General features: G+C 49.0%; 2 protein-coding genes across 2 annotated transcripts in view; one reads left to right on the top strand and one right to left on the bottom strand.

The window, feature by feature from the left end:
* Positions 1-17,247, top strand: part of METAP1D (methionyl aminopeptidase type 1D, mitochondrial) — a 144,468-nt gene that overhangs the window by 115,268 nt on the left and 11,953 nt on the right. The gene's annotated exons all lie outside the window — the stretch shown is intronic.
* Positions 5,580-8,480, bottom strand: DLX2 (distal-less homeobox 2). The gene is made up of 3 exons (XM_063118606.1): positions 8,114-8,480; positions 7,637-7,824; positions 5,580-5,978 (listed from the first exon to the last, which is right to left on the bottom strand). Exons 1-3 carry the CDS (start codon positions 8,478-8,480, stop codon positions 5,580-5,582), a joined length of 954 nt encoding a protein of 317 aa, XP_062974676.1.

The raw sequence follows: 17,247 nt of genomic DNA, 5'->3' as shown, positions 1-17,247 counted from the left end.
AGGGCTGAATGGTTATGGAATGTCTAGATGGGGGCTTGTGTCCCGTGCTGCTACCCTAGGCATCCTTACTTGCGAGTAAGCCCCATAACACTCAGTGGGAAGTACTGCTGCGTAAACAGGTTCTTCTTTTGTAAACCGCCCAGAGAGCTTCGGCTATGGGGCGGTATGTAAATGTAATAAACAAACAAACAAACATGCCTCGAAATGAGCCCTCAAGTAAGCGTTGTGTTAAAGGCTACTTCGCCATGGCTGTGACTATTCCTTGTGTATGAGTGTGCTTCGTTTGGCTTTTCTTCCCAGTTGCCCCGTGTCTGTGGGCTACAGGCCCAGCAAGCCGGCAGCGCTCCCCCTGGCAGCAGCGTCGGGTGGGCGAGTGGGCATTCGAGGCCCTGTTGTGCGCCTGCCTGCCTGCCCCACCCCCGTACTTGTGGGTAGGGACAGCCACACTTGTTTCGTGCACTAGGTGCCGGAGGCAGTCTGCCCGCTTCCCGTTGCCATTTGTCATCAGGCCCCGTTCTTCGCTGGAAGAAGGACGGGGGGGGGGACGGGGGGTACTCCGGACGGATGGATCACAGGGCCCCGTTGTCTTGGGAGGAGCGGGAGTGTGTGGGAAACGTTTCCAAGCGCCGCGCCTGAGGCGGCTGTGGAGACAGGCCCAGGCCCCGCCCCCTCGGCTCTCCCGCCCTTTCTCCAGAGCCTAGATAGTCTCACAGTGGAGGCTGGTGGCTCTGATTTCTGTGGGGCTGTCAAACCATTCTGAGTTTCAGTCAGAACCAGCCAGAACTCCAAGCGAGCTGTACAAGGTTCTAAACTCTTTCCACAAAGGAGGTTCAGCACCTCGGAATAGCTTCCTGGCTCTGAATGAAACTCCGAATGCATTCTCAGCCCCACCGATAATGGAAGCCATTCGGCCTCCACTGTGTTCCCACACTCTCTTCCTCCACTCGTCCCGTCCCTCCTTCACCCTCCTCCTCCGCCACCTCTCCTCTCCCTCCAGCTTCTCTGCTTGTCCTCCTCCCCGCTCGCTTCTTCGCTCGGCCCTTGTGAGGTGGCAAAACCGCGCCAAGGCCCCGGCGCGCCTTTGGTTCTCAGGGTGTTCTCGGCGCGCCATTCTCCCGCCTTCGCCTCAACTCCATTGGAGCGGCGGTGGTGGCGCCCACCTCTCTCCTGTTGCCCGAGGGGGGTGTCTGGGCTGGGACAGAGGCTCAACGGAACGCTGGAGAGCCCAAACTCTCGGGGGCCTCAGCTGCCAAGTCCCTGAACGGCGCCACTTCTCTCAGCTTGAAGTCGACCTGCAAGATGCATAAGTGCGAGTCTACCTTGTCGGGATGTTGTAAGCAAGAGAACCAGACAACGTCTGAGAGCCAGTGCGGTAGTGGCTAAAGTGTTGGACCGGGAGTCGGGACATCTGGGTTCTAGTCCCCACTCGGCCATGGAAGCCCACTGGGTGACTTTGGGCCAGTCACACTCTCAGCCCAACCTACCTCACAGGGTTGTTGTTAGGATAAAATGGAGAGCAGGCGGATTATGTTCGCCGCCTTGGGTTCCTTGGAGGAAAAAAAAGGCGGGATATAAATGCAATAATAAATAAATAAATAATAACTAAATAAAGTTGTTCGACAATGTTAACAACAAACGGACAAGCAACCATTTTGATTTGTAGGGGGAGTCGACCCCAAATCGCTTTGGGTTTGGTCCGCCTGCTCCCCGCCCCCTCTCGCCCGTTGCGTGATTCCAGCTCAGGCTGCACATTCCCCGCCTCGGGCGCGCTGGGGCTTAGTAGGCCTCTTAATCATTCTGTCTGTTTGGCAGCACATTCGTCTCCTGCTGCTGCTGCCGCCGCTGCCCTCCTCCCTCTCCCGTCCTTTGCTTCCCCCGTGGACCGAGCGATAGAGCGGCCTGCCGGGCAGATCCCCACCCCCACCCCCCCGCGCTTCCCGCGCCGCTGCGAGAGAACAAGGAGAGCCACACATCCCCCTCAGCCAGAAAGGTCGCCCTGCACTTGGCCCCGAGCTTGCCGCCAGCCTGTTGCCACCTCGCCAGCCGCTGCCAAGAGGCCCTTTCGACCCTCCCCGCTTTGGCCACCGGTCCGCCCGCGCGCCCGGCGAAGCCCTTCGCGCTCCCAGGCACGGATACCGCCGTTTCGGCTAAACCACCCCAGCGGGAGATGCGCGCAGAGAAACGGATGGCGACCCCCTTCCTCTTCCTTCTAGCGACACTGTTGGAGCAGGAAGGGGCGGTTGTTGTCCACCAGCGGGCAAAATCGGGCTCGGGGGGCTGGAAACGTTTCACTGGGCTGTTGGTCACAAGCTCCCTTGGCAAATGCGAGAAAATAAAATGAAACGAAGGAGTTGAGGGCAGACTAACTCGAGGGGGTATTGTACAACACCCTTCCGTCCGCCCAACACACACACACACACACACACACACACACACACACACACACACACACACCACCACACCACACACACTTTAACCACCACTCTTCTCCTGCGGTTCATAGTGAGGAATAAGGATAGGCTGGGTAAAATCATTCCTCGTGCAGCAAGAATTGGATCCACATTTAGTCATACTTACAGTACACCCATTGAAATCAATGGGACTTCAGTTAGTCACGACAAACTTCAGCCCCATTGATTTCAATGGGTCTAACGCGAAGTATGACTAAAACTGGATCCAACCCCAAGTGTTGGGAGTATGACCCCAGTAAGAAGGAACTATCTATCACACTAGTGGGAAAAGAGTCGAATGGGATGTCCAGATTTCGTTTTAACAATTGGAGCAATTCTTTTCACAGGACGCACTGCTGCGGTGGTTATGGGGAATCTCCAGATTTATAGAAGTGAAATAGAGACAGTAACAAGAGAGGCGTGTGTGCGCTTGTATGTGTTACGCGCTCTAAGGGGCTTTCAAGAGCTAATATCTGGAAACCACCAAATCAGGTTGAATTTACAGGTCAGTGGATTTAGGACCCGCGTGCTCCTTGTAGTGAAAGTAATGCAAGACCTGGCTGGTTGGCCCAGGATGTCTTCCTGTCAAGTTCCAGAAGAATGTGCATGTGGCACCTTTGGGGGTTGGCTGGTTTATTCGTGGCGCGAACTTTCGTAGGCAACAACAGTTAACTTCCTCAGAATCTCGAAGTGGGCATGCAGGCTATTGCCTGTGCTGCCAAAACAAGCCAGGAAGTTTAGTTTTTTATGGTGCCATAACATCCCTCTTGTTCAGTCTTCTTGTTATCTGTTTTCTTTATCAAAAAATCAACCGACAGCATTATGGCACTTTAAAAGAGTGACAGATGCATTATGGCACAAGTCACAATAAAGCTATTGGTCTTTCAAGTGCCACAATGCTTTGTTTGTTTGTTTTTGTAGCAGCCGACTAAAACAGCGACCCTTTTGGAATTTATTTTCTTTATGCATGTATTCTGGATTTGAATAAAAACCTGCAGGCGGTACCGTCAACACTACAACAGCGTCGTGCTATCCGGCTCCCACGTCCCGAAGAATGTTTACAGTGGAAGATAAAAGTAAAACATATAATAAAAAAAAATGAAAAACACCCAAATCGATAACATCATGGCTCTGTGCAGCATTTCTCTTCGGTGCGCTCTCTTCTCACACACGCCGGAGAAAAACGCGTTTGGAACCGTGTCTTTGTAGGTTTGTCTGTCTCGGCTGCTGTCCGTGCGTCGTATCCAGCGAGTTACCAACAACCTGAGCCGCCGCCGCCGCCACCCAGCCTCGCCGCCTGGATTCTAACGCGGGAAGCCGCCCGCAGACTGTCCCGGACTCCCTAAATGTCTGTGGCGCCAGAGCGCAGTGGGGAGGGGCCGAGTCTAGAGGAGCGTGCTGAGTGATTCACGGCTGCAGGGGGAGCGGGGCGGCCGCGGTTCATGACTCCTTCTGGACGGGGCTGGCTGGCAGCAGAGGTCCGGCGAGGCTCCATTGCATGGAGCGCCCCCCCCCGCCCCCATGCAAGGATAACTCAGCCGGCTTAGTTCTCGGTTGGACCGAGCGCCGAACTGAATTCCTCCCAAAGTACAGTCTCTTACCGCGAATTTCAGAGCCACAAGGGAGATATGCTAAAAGGTGCTTCTGTCGGATAGAAGCGAATTTGCAGGCAACTAATGCGGGTGTGTGTTGAGAATACCTCTATAGGGAAAAAGTGGAAGAAATAAAATGGGCGACCCTAACTACCAATAGGGCAGAGATGGGGAATAGGGTTTCCCAGTCACTCCATAGACTCCTTTACAGCATAATTCTATTCATGTCTACTCAAAAGTAAAACCCATTGAGTTGAATGGGACTTACTCCCAGGTAAGCGAGTAATAGGATTGCTTCCTTAATTATGCTATTGGTGAATATATTTAAGTGTCCGAAGGAAAGAAATGATTCTGGAAGGCAGTAGTGACTGAGCAAACTACGGTGCAAACAATAATTTATTTAAATAATCTCTTCATATTGTAAAAGTAACATTGAGTGATTTTTTTTTGTTTTCCTTTTGTAATAAATAACCAAGAAAAATACCTTTTTATGTTTTAAAGGTTTAAACGACAAACTAGGAAAATTCAGTAGCTTATTCTTTTTGACAGCGAAGAGGAAATGTATCAAACAGAATAATAATAAAGAACGTATGGAAGCTGCCCAGAGAGGAAGAGAGAAAATTATGGCATTAACGAATTTTGGTTCACAAACATAAACAAATACAGGCAGTGGAATGAAACTCCCCCCTCTCTTTTTTTTATACAAAGAAGTAAGGGGGAGGGGGAATCGGCACAAAACAGCTTTATTACAAACATATTTTTTCCTTGTGGAGAAAAAGTCCTGCAAACATTTAAAAAAAGATAATTTAAACACAGCCGGGTTCTTTTTCATTTTAAATATCTACATATAAAAATTATTTATCTTTTTCCCCCAACATCAAAATGAGGTCATCTGCAAAGGCACCTATAAAAACGTTTACAAAAATAAACAAAATTAAATAAGAAATTCTGCACTGGTGATTTGATGAGAAATGGGAGAAGGGCGTATTATTATTATTATTATTAGGATCATAGTTGCTGAAGACTAGGTTGAAGCCAGGGTGGGCTGGGGAGAAACGTTAGGAAAGGAAAAGAATGTAAAATACCAGGTGAGGTGGGAATAACCCTGAAGGACAAATATCTACTGAGTGTTTTTGAACAAGATTGCGACCACAGCTTTATCCGGATTCCATGGTTGTCAATGAGAATGTTGCCAGTGACTTCAAAGTCATTGACTGGATTAGGGGTGTTCTGATTCGAAGTTGCATGTGAGGGAAGTGAAACGAGACCCTGATTAGGTCCAAACTTTCAGGGAAGGGTCAACCCCCACCAAGGTATATAAAGCCCCACCAGATCAGGAGCTGTTGCTTCGTCACTCTGGGGTGGGGGTGGGTGAAGAGAAGGGTTTGATTCTCCAACAAAGCACCAGGGGTGTGTACCTCTGTCCCCCAGGACTGGACGGGAGTGCTGAGTGAATGGGAGTGGGACCCCCCCCTCCCCTCCACCCTGGATCTCCTCTTCGGGAGTGGTCTGGGTGTCCACAGCAGACATGGCCGGGTTAGAAAATCGTCCCTGCACTGACAGCTGCGCTGTGGTGGTGGTGGTGGTGATGGAGGTGGGGATGGTGCTGGTGAGGCTGCCCTTGCTGCAGGATCGGGGAGGCGCCTTGCAAGTGGGAAGCCACGGCACTGGAGGCCTGATGGTACCATGAATAGTTACCGAGGAAAGCAGCCGCCCCGTTGGGAGTGCCGGGGCTCGAGCCTGCGCTGCTGCCGCCGCCTCCATTGCCCATTCGCTGCGAGTGGGGAGCGAAGTCCCAGCTTAGAGTGGCTGAAGCCGGAGGTGACGAGCAAGGCGGAGGGGAGCTGCCGCCGCCCGGGTGTTGGTCTGCAGGGATCTCCCCGCTTTTCCACATCTTCTTGAACTTGGATCTGCGGTTCTGGAACCAGATTTTCACCTAATCAAAGGGAGGCGAAGAAGAGGCGTGCATGAGCGGGAGGCGACCACAAAAGCCCTTTTGGGGCCGCGAATCTTCTCCCTCCCCGCGGTCCCTGCGAGTTTGCAAGGGAAGTAAAGACGTTCCCGCCTTTTTGCAAGCGACCCGCCTGGGCCTATCTTATTTTTATTTTCTTGCCAGGCCGGAAGTGCCTTTACCCCCAAGTGCTCACCACTGAAAAGAGGAGGAAGGTGATCCCTAGAGAAGCGGCCTCGGCTCCTTTTCCCGCCTCCCTAGACCTCTCATAACTTTCTAGGCTAGTGCAACCCGAAAAGCAGCCGCCCTTGGATGGTTGTTGGGTGTGGAGATATGGGGGAGGGAAGTTTTTAATAACAGGGTGAGGAGTTTTATTGGGAGTTGAGGTCTACCCATACTGACTGTATTCCTTTTAAGGGTAAATTGTTTTGCGTGTGTCTCTTGAGTGAAGACTGAGGGAGGATGTGTCTGTTTTTGAGCTGTGCGTTGTGGGGGAGTTGAGCGATTTCTGACAACAGTCCTAAGCGCACTTACTCGGAAGTAAGCTCCATTGAAACGAATGGGGCTCACTTCCCAGATGAAGGCTCAAGACCACATCCTTTTGTTTCTGAGAATTTCTACTCACCTAACCTGACCTCCCTACTCACAATGGATTTAGAAACTGGATTTAGAATCTTCACAAGAGTGGGAGAAAGGCGTGCTACTGTTGAGAGGAATCGAACACTGGATGGTCAACTGAATTGGGGCAGGGAGGGGGGGAAACCACCAGGAATTATCTGTTTTAATCATTTGGACTACATAACAAAACATTCTCAGGTTAGCGGAAATCTAGAGAGAGAGGGGCTACGTTTTTTTAGATGTATAAACTGGAATAAGATGTTTTCTAAAGTATGCATCTGTATGATACAAGGGTGCAGCTAAACACATAGGCCACAAGCCAACAAAATGTTATGGTGTGCCTAGTTTGTTAAAGTCAATGCGCACCTAATTTTGCTGGAAATGTTTTAGGCAGGGCACGATCCAGTTCATATTCCTTTCAAATCCCCTTATTTCCAGTGGAAGCGTTAAGCACTTGCTTAAATCTTTCTCATTAAAATACATGGGACTTAAAAGTGCATACCACTCTGCGGATCGTGCCCCTATATTTTACAAATGACATACAAAATATTTTCCTGAGGAGTAGCTGCATTACAGCAAAAAACAGCAAAGAACCTTGTGGCATCTTAAAGACTAACATATGTATTTATTCTGGCATAAGCTTCTGATGAAGCGGACAGCGTTTGGCGAAAACGTATGCCAGAATAAATACAAAAATATGCTATTCTATCTGCCACACATGTATTACGGGTGCGGTCGGAGTGGGGCTGCCCATCTACACAGGTGGTCTAACCAGTCCCTGCTTTCATGAAAGGAAGGCGTAGCACTACCGGTGATAACCACACTGGCACTTTTGCCTGGGCACAACTTCTCTATAATCATCTTCTGGTTTGTTGCTGAAAAAGAAGGTGGCTCGCATGGTTGCTCCCACAAACCAGCCCGTAGGCAGTCTGTGCAGAGCGGGATCCCGATCTGGAACTTCAACGTATGAGACTGGAAGCACCCGCTACTTGGGCCCCCTGCCTGGAATCTCCACTTATTCTTACCTGAGTTTGGGTGAGGCCTAGCGAGGCTGCCAGCTCAGCTCTCTCGGGCAGCGCTAGATATTGGGTCTTCTGGAAGCGTCGCTGTAAGGCTGCCAGCTGGAAGCTGGAGTAGATGGTCCTTGGCTTCCGCACTTTCTTTGGCTTCCCGTTGACTATCCGGATCTCGGGCTCAACCTCTTCTTTCTCGGCTGCAAGAAAGAAAAACAGGGATGAATAATCAGGCACCATCAGCACAGACCGTTTTTTCGTGGGTGGAGGGGAATCCACTTTGAGCTCCACCTAAATGCATCTGTGTGTGTGCGTGTGTGTGTGTGTCAGAGAGAGAGAGAGAGAGAGAAATCCCAGCGCCCCCATAACTACCACCCAGGCATATGCTGCTCCCTTCCAGGCTGAACAAGTCGGTAGAATGGTAGCGAAGGGCCTCCCAGTTTCCCCATCCGCCTCTTCTGTTGCCCTCAGTGAGGCTGAGTGTCTTACCGGGATCATTGTTCACCGGGGACGACCTTGTCCCGTAGGTTGCATAGGAACTGTAAGAGGCGGAGTATCCCAGATCATAGCCCCCGGCTTTGGTGGAGTAGGGCACCGTGCTGATGCCGCTCGGGTGGTACTGGTAAGAGCCCATCTGTGCGTAGGGTGACCCGCTGCTGCCGTTGCTACCTGCGCTTCCTCCTCCTCCTCCGTGCTGTTGCTGCTGGTTGGTGTAGTAGCTGCTGTCCGTGGCCGTGGACACGGGCAGAGTGGGCGATTCCTGGGGCTTGTGCAAGCTGTGGTGCTGGTGGTAACTGCTGGAGGTAATCTGGTTTGAATGCATATCTGAGACAAGGCTGTCAAAGACTCCAGTCATCCTGCTCCTCTATCCCCGCCCCCTCTCCTCCCTCCCTCGCTCTAAGTCTAGAGAAGAGCAGCGGGGAGGGAAAACAGCCCGGATCTCGTCTTCTGCAACAGCGCGAGGGACAAAGTTTTGCCCCCACCCCCTTCTGCCTTGGCAAGCGGGGAAGTCCGAGCGAGGAGAGCAGAGATCACTGGCGATCCCTTCGGGTGGGTGCCGCGGCTGCAGCAGCTGCTGGAAGAGGAGGGCAGGAGGTCGCCATGGTCGCCCGGACGGTCGGTCGCGCTCAAACTTTTGTCTGTCTGCGGACAGATCCACCCACCCCCGGGCAGCAAGTAGCAGAGCAGCCGCTTCCAGCCTGGTCTCCCCAGTAGTGGCTTTACGATTGTCTGCCGCTCCTGGATGCCGCCAGGCGGGCATTTAACACCAGTCACGTGAGAGCGGCCTACGTCACCTAGCAACAGCCAATCCGCGCCGTCGGTCAGGTTGTATTCTTTCTCTCTGGTTCGTCCGTGGCGTCTCTTTCTCCCCCGCCTTCTAATCTTTGCTTCCCGGGGCAGTGGAGGCGCCTCGCAGATGACACGTGCTGAGAAGGGAGGGGGAAAGCAAGAGAGGAGGCTGGGGGTGGGGTGAGAGAATATACACAGAGAGACTGATATGGGGTGCAGGTACGGTGAGGAGGGTTTTGTGTTTTTTTTTAAATCACAAAGTGGTGGTAGGAACTGTCCAATTTTCCCTTTGGGGATAAAGGTACCCTGCACGTGTATTTGTGTGTGTCGGGATTGTGAGTGAGAAAGAGATAATGGTCGAGTTAGAAGGCTAGATTCTTGGCTGGGTCCCCTCCCCTAACTTTAAAATCGACAAAGACTTCTAATCCAGTCAGATCAGGATCCTGTGCATGTTTACTTGGAAGTAAGCCCCATTGTGGTTCAATGAATAAGTTTTACTGCCTTGTTTAGGACAGCAGCCACAGTCGAGTTGCAAGACACCATCGCCTGTTAGAAGAATCGTATGCAAAATAATACTGTCCAACAGAAATTCATTGTCTTCATGTATGAAGAAACATACTTGCGAATTCTTCGTCCTGTGTGCTTTCTGAATAAACAGGATCATTTCACGAATGCATCCTACACACCAAGAATGACGCCCCGTTTATAAGCTAAAGAAAGTTGAAGCGCCTGAAAGAAAAGAGGATTGAGATGAAAGGCGAGGTTGGAGGAGGCCAATTTCACAACTCCTAGAAAAGGAGCTGCCCTTAAGGGTTTCGCTTTGGCATCTCCGTCTCAATTGGACAACTTTTAGTAGTTGTGGCTGTAGCAAATATCCCCTCCCCCTAATAGTCTGTCTACTTCCATCGCTTTACGATAAAGTCTGCACGTTAATGGGCAATGTGACATTACAGGCTGTGTGCGTGTTCTGAGAGGGGTAATAGTTCTCAGAGCTGTATGAAGACTCGGCTGTTTGTTTAAGTAAAGCTGGAATATTTTGAGTTAAAGGCCTGATGCTACCTGCCAATTGTGTGATTTATTAAGTTTGGGAGTATTCCTTATCCCTTACCTTCACTGCCTGTATTATAGATGAAAACTTTTAATGGACTGAGAGTCAAACTACACCTTAAGTCAATTATATGGCTTGCAGCGTCCTATGCGGGGTTTTTTTACACAAAAGTTAAGGGGGATGATGGTGATCCGGATCGGGACTGCAACGAGTGGGGAGGTGAGGTTTAATTCTTTCCTCCACAGGCGTGAACTCCCCCCCCCCCGCGCCCCGGAACTTTGACACATCTAGAAAGCAAAAGATTACATTTCCATCAGCTGCGTGTCCTCAAACAAGACAAGGACTTTTAGGCCTTGCAGGGTTGTTGCGAGGACAAAGCAAGGTGAGAGCACATCCTAAATTTACCTAAGGCAGAGAAATGTACTTAAAATAACAACAACAACACTACAAAAAAGTACTCTAAAGCCATAACACATAGTCCTGGCATATAGTAGCATTTCTAATCAAATAGCCTCCCGTCATGTTATATTTTGAGAAATTAACTGGAAGGGCTGCCTATATTATAAAAAACAGGCTCGTCTGTTCTGATCCCCCCTCCCCACATTTTTTTTTGGGGGGGGGAAGGATTGGAGAAGGAGAAGGAAAACAGCCTGTGGATGTGTTTATGACCTTGCCTTTGAGCGCCACCTAGTGTGAAAACCCCTCCCATTTCTGACTCGGAGGCCAGGTAGGAGACGGTGTAATCGCACCTAGGCGCCAGGCTCTTCAATCGCCGAGCCCAGCAAAACAGTAATTAAAAGCCACAACACTGTGCTAGCGCGCATCGTCTGAAATCCTCAGAAGAAAGAGACAGACCTACGCGGTCGAACCAACTTGTTGCAACAGCAGCCGAATGGAAGGCAAGCCACTGTTCCGCGAGACACAATAAAATGAAGCCCGTCTTTCATTTCAAGGACATGCTTTTAGTTCGTTTTTAAAAGCGAGCTTTCTGCTTTAATGCAAGGCCCTGTTGCGTTTCAGAAGAGGAACAAAGAATAGGGGCCTTCCTAGACGAGGCCTTAGCACGCCTTCTGTCCTGGCTTCCCTGCTGTGTGTCCAGATGACGCACAGGGGAATCCGGAGACAGGCCGCGCTGAGGCCTCCTCCAATGCGCCATAAGCGAATTTGCGCCTTTTCCCTAGCTCTGGCCTTAGGCCGGAGCTGGGGAACGTCTAGGGACTTCCGCAGCTTTTCGCAGCTCCTCGCTTACTCGCGAGGAGCCGCGAAAAGCTGCGGACCTGGCACAGCGCTCATAGGAGCGCTGTGCCCATCGGCGGGGGGGGGGGGCGAAGGCTGGGAGGGTGGGTGGCAGGGTGGGTGGCACGGGGGGAGGGCGGGTGCGATCGCACCCGCCCTCCCCCCGTGCCACCCACCCTCCCAGCCTTCGCCCCCCCCCGTAAAAATAAAATTAAAAAAAAACCACTTACCTTGTTCGCTGTCTTCGGACCGCACCCGGCCCCTTTAAAATAATAAAAAATGGCGGACGCCGCAGGGACCCGACGTCCCTACGCGTCCACTGTGTGGTAGCCTGGGGGAGGCGTGCTAACGTTACCGTGCCTCGGCCCCGCCTCCCTGCCGGCGTAAGCCGGCAGGTCTAGCAAGGCCCTAGGTCCAAGTAGCCCTCGTGGAGCCGTTTAGTGGTTGGGCTCAATGGACTGCAAAAGGCCTGTGCACCAAAATCGGGGTGTGTGTGTGGGGCCAATGGCGTATGACCAGGCCCCATCTGTAGTGTCAGTCCTTACGGGAGCTTCTCTTGGGCTTGCAGTGTCTTTTTCGCTAACAATGGACTGTATCCAATGCTAGTCCTACTTAGTAGAGTATACCCATTAAAATTAATGGGCCTTAAGTTGGACTCTCACTGAATACAACCTTGCAGGTTTTTTTTTTAAGTCTCCAGTTGGACACAAAATGTGCAGTTGGAAATCTGGTAATGTGCAGTTGAAAAAAGTGGTGAAAAAAATAAGACACATGTTATGTGTTATGCATATGTGTTTATTAAGAACTTAATAGACAAAGTCAGGGATGGCATGTAACACAAATTATATAAGTATGCAGGTGAAAGAGCCCTTGATGGTGTGACTGATGTTGTTGGGTCCTGTGACAGTGTTACCTGAATAGATGTAGGGGCAGAGTTGGCATTTGGGTCTATTGCATGGTCTGGTCCCTCTGTCTGTGTCTCTGTCCTGTGTACTGTTGCTGGTTAGCATCCACTTCAGGTTGGGAGGTTGTCTGTTGGCCAGGACTGGCCTGCCTCCCATTTTTTTGAGAGCGAAGTGTCTGTGCTGCTGATGGGTTGGAGTTCACTGATGATCGGTTTCAGTGGTTTCAGTTGGGGGCTGTAGGTGACAACCAGTGGTGTACTTCTCTTGGTCTGTCGTCCTTCTTGGGTATCTGTATGGCCCTGTCAATCTGTCTTTAAGTTTAAGGTGCTACTAGTGTTGGTGATCATCTGTCCAGCTGTGAAAGAGAAGTTCAAAGTGCTTGGCTTGGGTGGGGGCAGGGACACAGGGTGTGTGTATGTCTGACAGGGCATTTGCGCAGTTGGAAATTTGCTTTAACCCCCCCCCGCCCCGCTGCAACCTAGTGAATGGTTTTGACTAAAGTTATGAAAGAAAAGCATTGCTTTGGCTTTGAGAAGGGGCAGGGGGAAGGTGGCCAGTTCAGGGACAATTTGCCCATTCCTTGGCACAAGGTCCCCTAACCTGGCACCCTCCGCATGTGTTGGAACACAAACCCCATCATCCCCAAGCTCCCTAGTGGCCATAAGAACATAAGAAGAGCCCTGCTGGATGAGACTGAGGGTCCACCTAGTCCAGGACTCTGTTCATTCACAATCGGACCTACAACCTTAAACTTAAAAGCCTTATTCACCATGGCTTAAAGCCATGGTTTAAGGTGTCTTCTGAATGGGCTGGGTGTAACAGCACTCTCCAACCCACGTCCCCCAGCAACTACCTCGGATACTGGAGGTAGCACATAGCCATCAGGGCTAGTAGCCATTGATAGCCTTCTCTTCCAGTAATTTATCCAACCCCTTGCTGGCTGTGTGGTGGTGGTGGTGATGGGAGTTGGAAAAGGTTACCTCAGGACCACCTCTAACTCTGGTTATTAGGAAGTCTTAAAAACAACCAATAAACTAATGGCAAGAAATGCTCTTAAGTTAAAACATGTTCCTTTCCATTTTTTGGCAATGGCATCTTACTAGTAGCAGAGCTTTGAACCTGGCAGTGAATTTTGCTTCCTCACCCTGCCCTACTTGAGCTCTCTGCCTTGCTTTCTTTACTAAAAACCTGAAATGGCGCCCCTCCGGGGAGGGGGAGGGATCTTGTTTCAGCTTGTCCATGTAACTTCTTCGAACTTGTTTTGAGCCACTTTTAAATTGCCCCCTCTCTCCCATTTACACAGACATTCCCCTCAATCGTATGTAGCGTCAGTCAGAAAGGGTCACTTTGACACAGGACACACAAGGACATTTCCTTTCCTCTTTTCCTTTACTGGAGACATGCCAAATACATCGCAACATTGGGACTAGCCTGTGTGTGTGTGTGTGTTTAGACCAGGAGTGTGGAACAGATGGCCTTTTAGATGTTGATGGACTGCAACCCCCATCATCTTGGCTATCAAAGTCAATGGTGCAGGATGATGGGACTTGCAGATGGGACTTATAGGAGTAGTCAACCTATAAAAGCTGCACAACCCTCCATCCCTGAAGTAGAATAATATATTGTATACTCTTGAAGGAAAAACCGCACCCAGTGACCTAGGACAGAAGAGGTGAAAATAAGGGTGAGGAATAACCATGGTACGGACAGGCCAAATCGACCATTATTTCATTTTTAACGTGGGACCCAACAACAAATATCAGTGATTATTATTAGTCAGATTTTCTGGGCAGAGTTTGAAGTGTTAGTGTGTATAAACTTGATTTGAAGGGGGATTTCTTTCTTCTCTCTCTCCCTCGTACAAGAGGTCTCCAATGCACCCCAAAATACTACTCTGTCCTTGTAAAATGCCTCTTTCTTCTTCCTCGGGTAATGGTGGTCATTTGTTTTTGTGGCACTCAATCCACTTACATACAAGTATTTCGACTTAACTTGCTTGTGGATGGCGTGCTTAATAGGAAACTGCACAGCACTCCAGGATCAATTTCAACAATTCTGGAGTAAATGGCCCACCCAGTCAACATCTCCTGCTTTACAGCGGATCCGCAAGGGTTCTTTCATCCCTTGAAGAAAAGACGGGTGAATGTGTAGGGAGAGAGTGGATTCAATAGCTCTATATACAACAATACACCTTTAGGTTTGTATACAAGGGGCAACCTACAGCTTATTGTTGCACGGTGTTCTCTCCAGATCTTAAGGAGAACACAAGGGAAGAAGTGCTGCAGATGGAGTAAGATGTAAAGCCAGAGCTGATTTTTAGCGAGATAAGTCAGGCAAACATGTTCATTCTTGATGTTTGGAGAGCGAGCGAGCGAGAGCACATCTAATGCAAGGTTCTGAACCAACTGTATCGTCTTTGGCACCTCGCCCTAAAAAAAATAAAAATACCTGTTGAGAAAGTATCTTCAGACAACAAAGGCAAAAAAGAGCAATAAACTTTCATAAACGAATAATGCTCGGGGAGGCATCAAAATGCAGGTGTTTATTATGATTAATCCTTGGCCATGCGTGGATGGAAACCACCAAACTGCCAAGGGAAACTCCCCTGCCACACACAGTCTGCTGCTTAAACCATTTACTCTGGAGTAGTCAGCGCACCCCACGTCGGCATACATGGTGCCACCTGAAAGAATTTCATGGTGCGTTTTATTTGTTTTACTTGAGGGCATGTTCTATTCGTTGCCTCTCTAAAGTGGAATAAATGTCTTGTTTTCCCGTTAAGATTTTAAGTTGTCAAAGAAATTATGCATAATGCTTCGCACACAGAAGCTGCTCATGATCAAGTGGTTAAATAGCACCATCTGATGCTTTTCTTGAATGCATTACTTGAAGTGTATTGATTTCAAGGCAGGTTATTGCCACAGCAATGTTCTCATGGTCCCAGCCAGGAAGCCCAATCCCATGCAGGTTTACCCAGAGGTAAATCCACAGACTTCAATGGGACCTGTTCCCAATGCAGAACTGCAATCCTATGCATGTTTATAAGGGGGCTTACTAGGGAGTAAGTCCCATTGAACTGGGGTAGGATATACTTCCAAGTAAACATGTAGAACAGCCCTCACCAACCTGGGGGCCTCCAAATATTTTGGACTACAACCCCCAACATTCCTTCCCATAGACCATGCTGGCTGCAGATGATGGGAGTTGCCGTTTAAAACATCTAGAGTACCTTCTGCCCACCCTTGGTTCAGAGGCTCATGCTACATATATCCAAAGTATCTGGCAATATTTAGTTCATTCCTCCATAGAACAGCCTTCCCCAACCTGGTGTCATCCAAATACGTTGAACTGCAATTTGTATCATTCCCACCCAGGATGTTGGCTGTGGATGATGGGAGTTGCAGTCTAGCACTTTTGAAGGGCATCAGGTTGGGGAAGGCTGCTTAGGTATCATAGGCCACTGTTATTCTAACTTTAGAGATGAATAGCTGAGATAGAAAGGTAGTGGCTTGCCCAAGTCTTTTGATGAACTATGGCTGAATTGAGAAAGCTAACCCTTTTCTCTTAAATCATCATTGTTTAAACTTTTCTGCCAATGGCCAATATAAATCATAGAACTGTGGGGCCAGTTCTGTTTATATTTATATAATACTTTTCGATGAAAGTGTTTCACATACATTATCTCAGCCATCCTCACAACATTCCTGTAAGGTAGTTCAGTTATCAGTATCCTTATGTTGCGGATGAGCAGCATATGTTGCTGGAGGCAGAGTGGCTTGCTAAAGGCTATCACTGTGTGAGCTCATGCCAGAGGCAAGGTTCGAACAGGCCAGTCTTATCTTAGGAATAGGTCCCACAATATTCCAAGTGGTTCTAGGACTGCACCTTAGCCACCTTATACTGCACTCGTGGTTATCTAGAGCCCAGGCACTGCAGTTAGCAGAATTCTCCATATTCATACTATAGATCTGTTCATCACTTTCTGTTCAAAATCCTTCTCAAGATAGACATGTCCAAACAAAATCTTTCCTTTTTAAAGAATAATAATTATTTTATTGTTGTTGTTTTTTAGAAACCCAAATAAAACATTAACAAACAATAAGACAACTTGGGAATACATTGACTACCATCTGTCATCAATATCCTACATCAAGCAGAGTTTTTCCTGACTCACCTAACCTACACATCCCCCTACATGTGTCTTCTTCGTCACCACTTCTCAGTTTCGATCTTTTACCCTCCTTACCGCCAGTCCGTCTTTGCCATCTGGCTTAGATTGTCAAGAGTTCTTTAAAGGTTTATTTCTTAGTGCTGTATACCCATGAAAAATTCAACGCCCCTTGGCATGAAACAAATGCTGCTGCTTTACTAATAAGCTGTATTTCCACATCCAAGGCTGCAGTCCTATCCACACCTCTGGGAAGAGGTCCTATGGGATGCACTGGGACTTACTTCTGGTGGTGCTGTGAACAGGCAAAAGGCTTGATCTTACTGTAAACATGGTTACAGTTTGAGAGATGCAAGGCATAGTTGACACAAGTGCCTGATAATACTCTGCTCTGATTCAAAAGTCTGGTAGTGGAAGGAATTCATACGGGCCCATTAATACACACGGAAGCTGATCTTGGCTGAAAAATGGTATGTAAACATAACAAAAGAATAAAAAAATGTTTGTTTGGTTATGCGCTGATGCCCTTTGGGATAGCTGGAAGGCAGTTCCATTATCTGAGCCATTCATATAGTCCAGCATGTCAGATAGACTGACCACCTTGTAATTGAAGTAATCAGCAAACAGGGCTTACCACAGACACCCAGAAATATATATATTTTCCCCTTAAATGTTTGTTTGTTTGTTTAGTGGCTGGGTAGTTGGGTAGGGAACATCCAGCCTGAGGAAGAGTTCTGTGTTACTCAAAAGCTTGTATTCCACATTGTCCTAATAAAGATATGAGGTTGGATCCAGAACTGCCTTCTGTGAAAGGAAAGGTTCCACTCATAGAAGGTCCCTCTGCCTGATTTTTGGGGATCCCCCTCCCCACCGAAATCACAGCTCACACCGTTCAATAGGGTCTCCTGACTCTGTGTAGCATTTTGAAGGGGCTGCCATGGGAAGGAGAGGCCAGGGAAGCCCACTTCCTCCAATG

This window comes from Elgaria multicarinata, chromosome 2 (assembly GCF_023053635.1).
Source record: "Elgaria multicarinata webbii isolate HBS135686 ecotype San Diego chromosome 2, rElgMul1.1.pri, whole genome shotgun sequence".
In the NCBI taxonomy this organism is placed as follows: Eukaryota; Metazoa; Chordata; class Lepidosauria; order Squamata; family Anguidae; genus Elgaria; species Elgaria multicarinata.
This window is presented reverse-complemented; position numbering and strand designations above follow the sequence as displayed.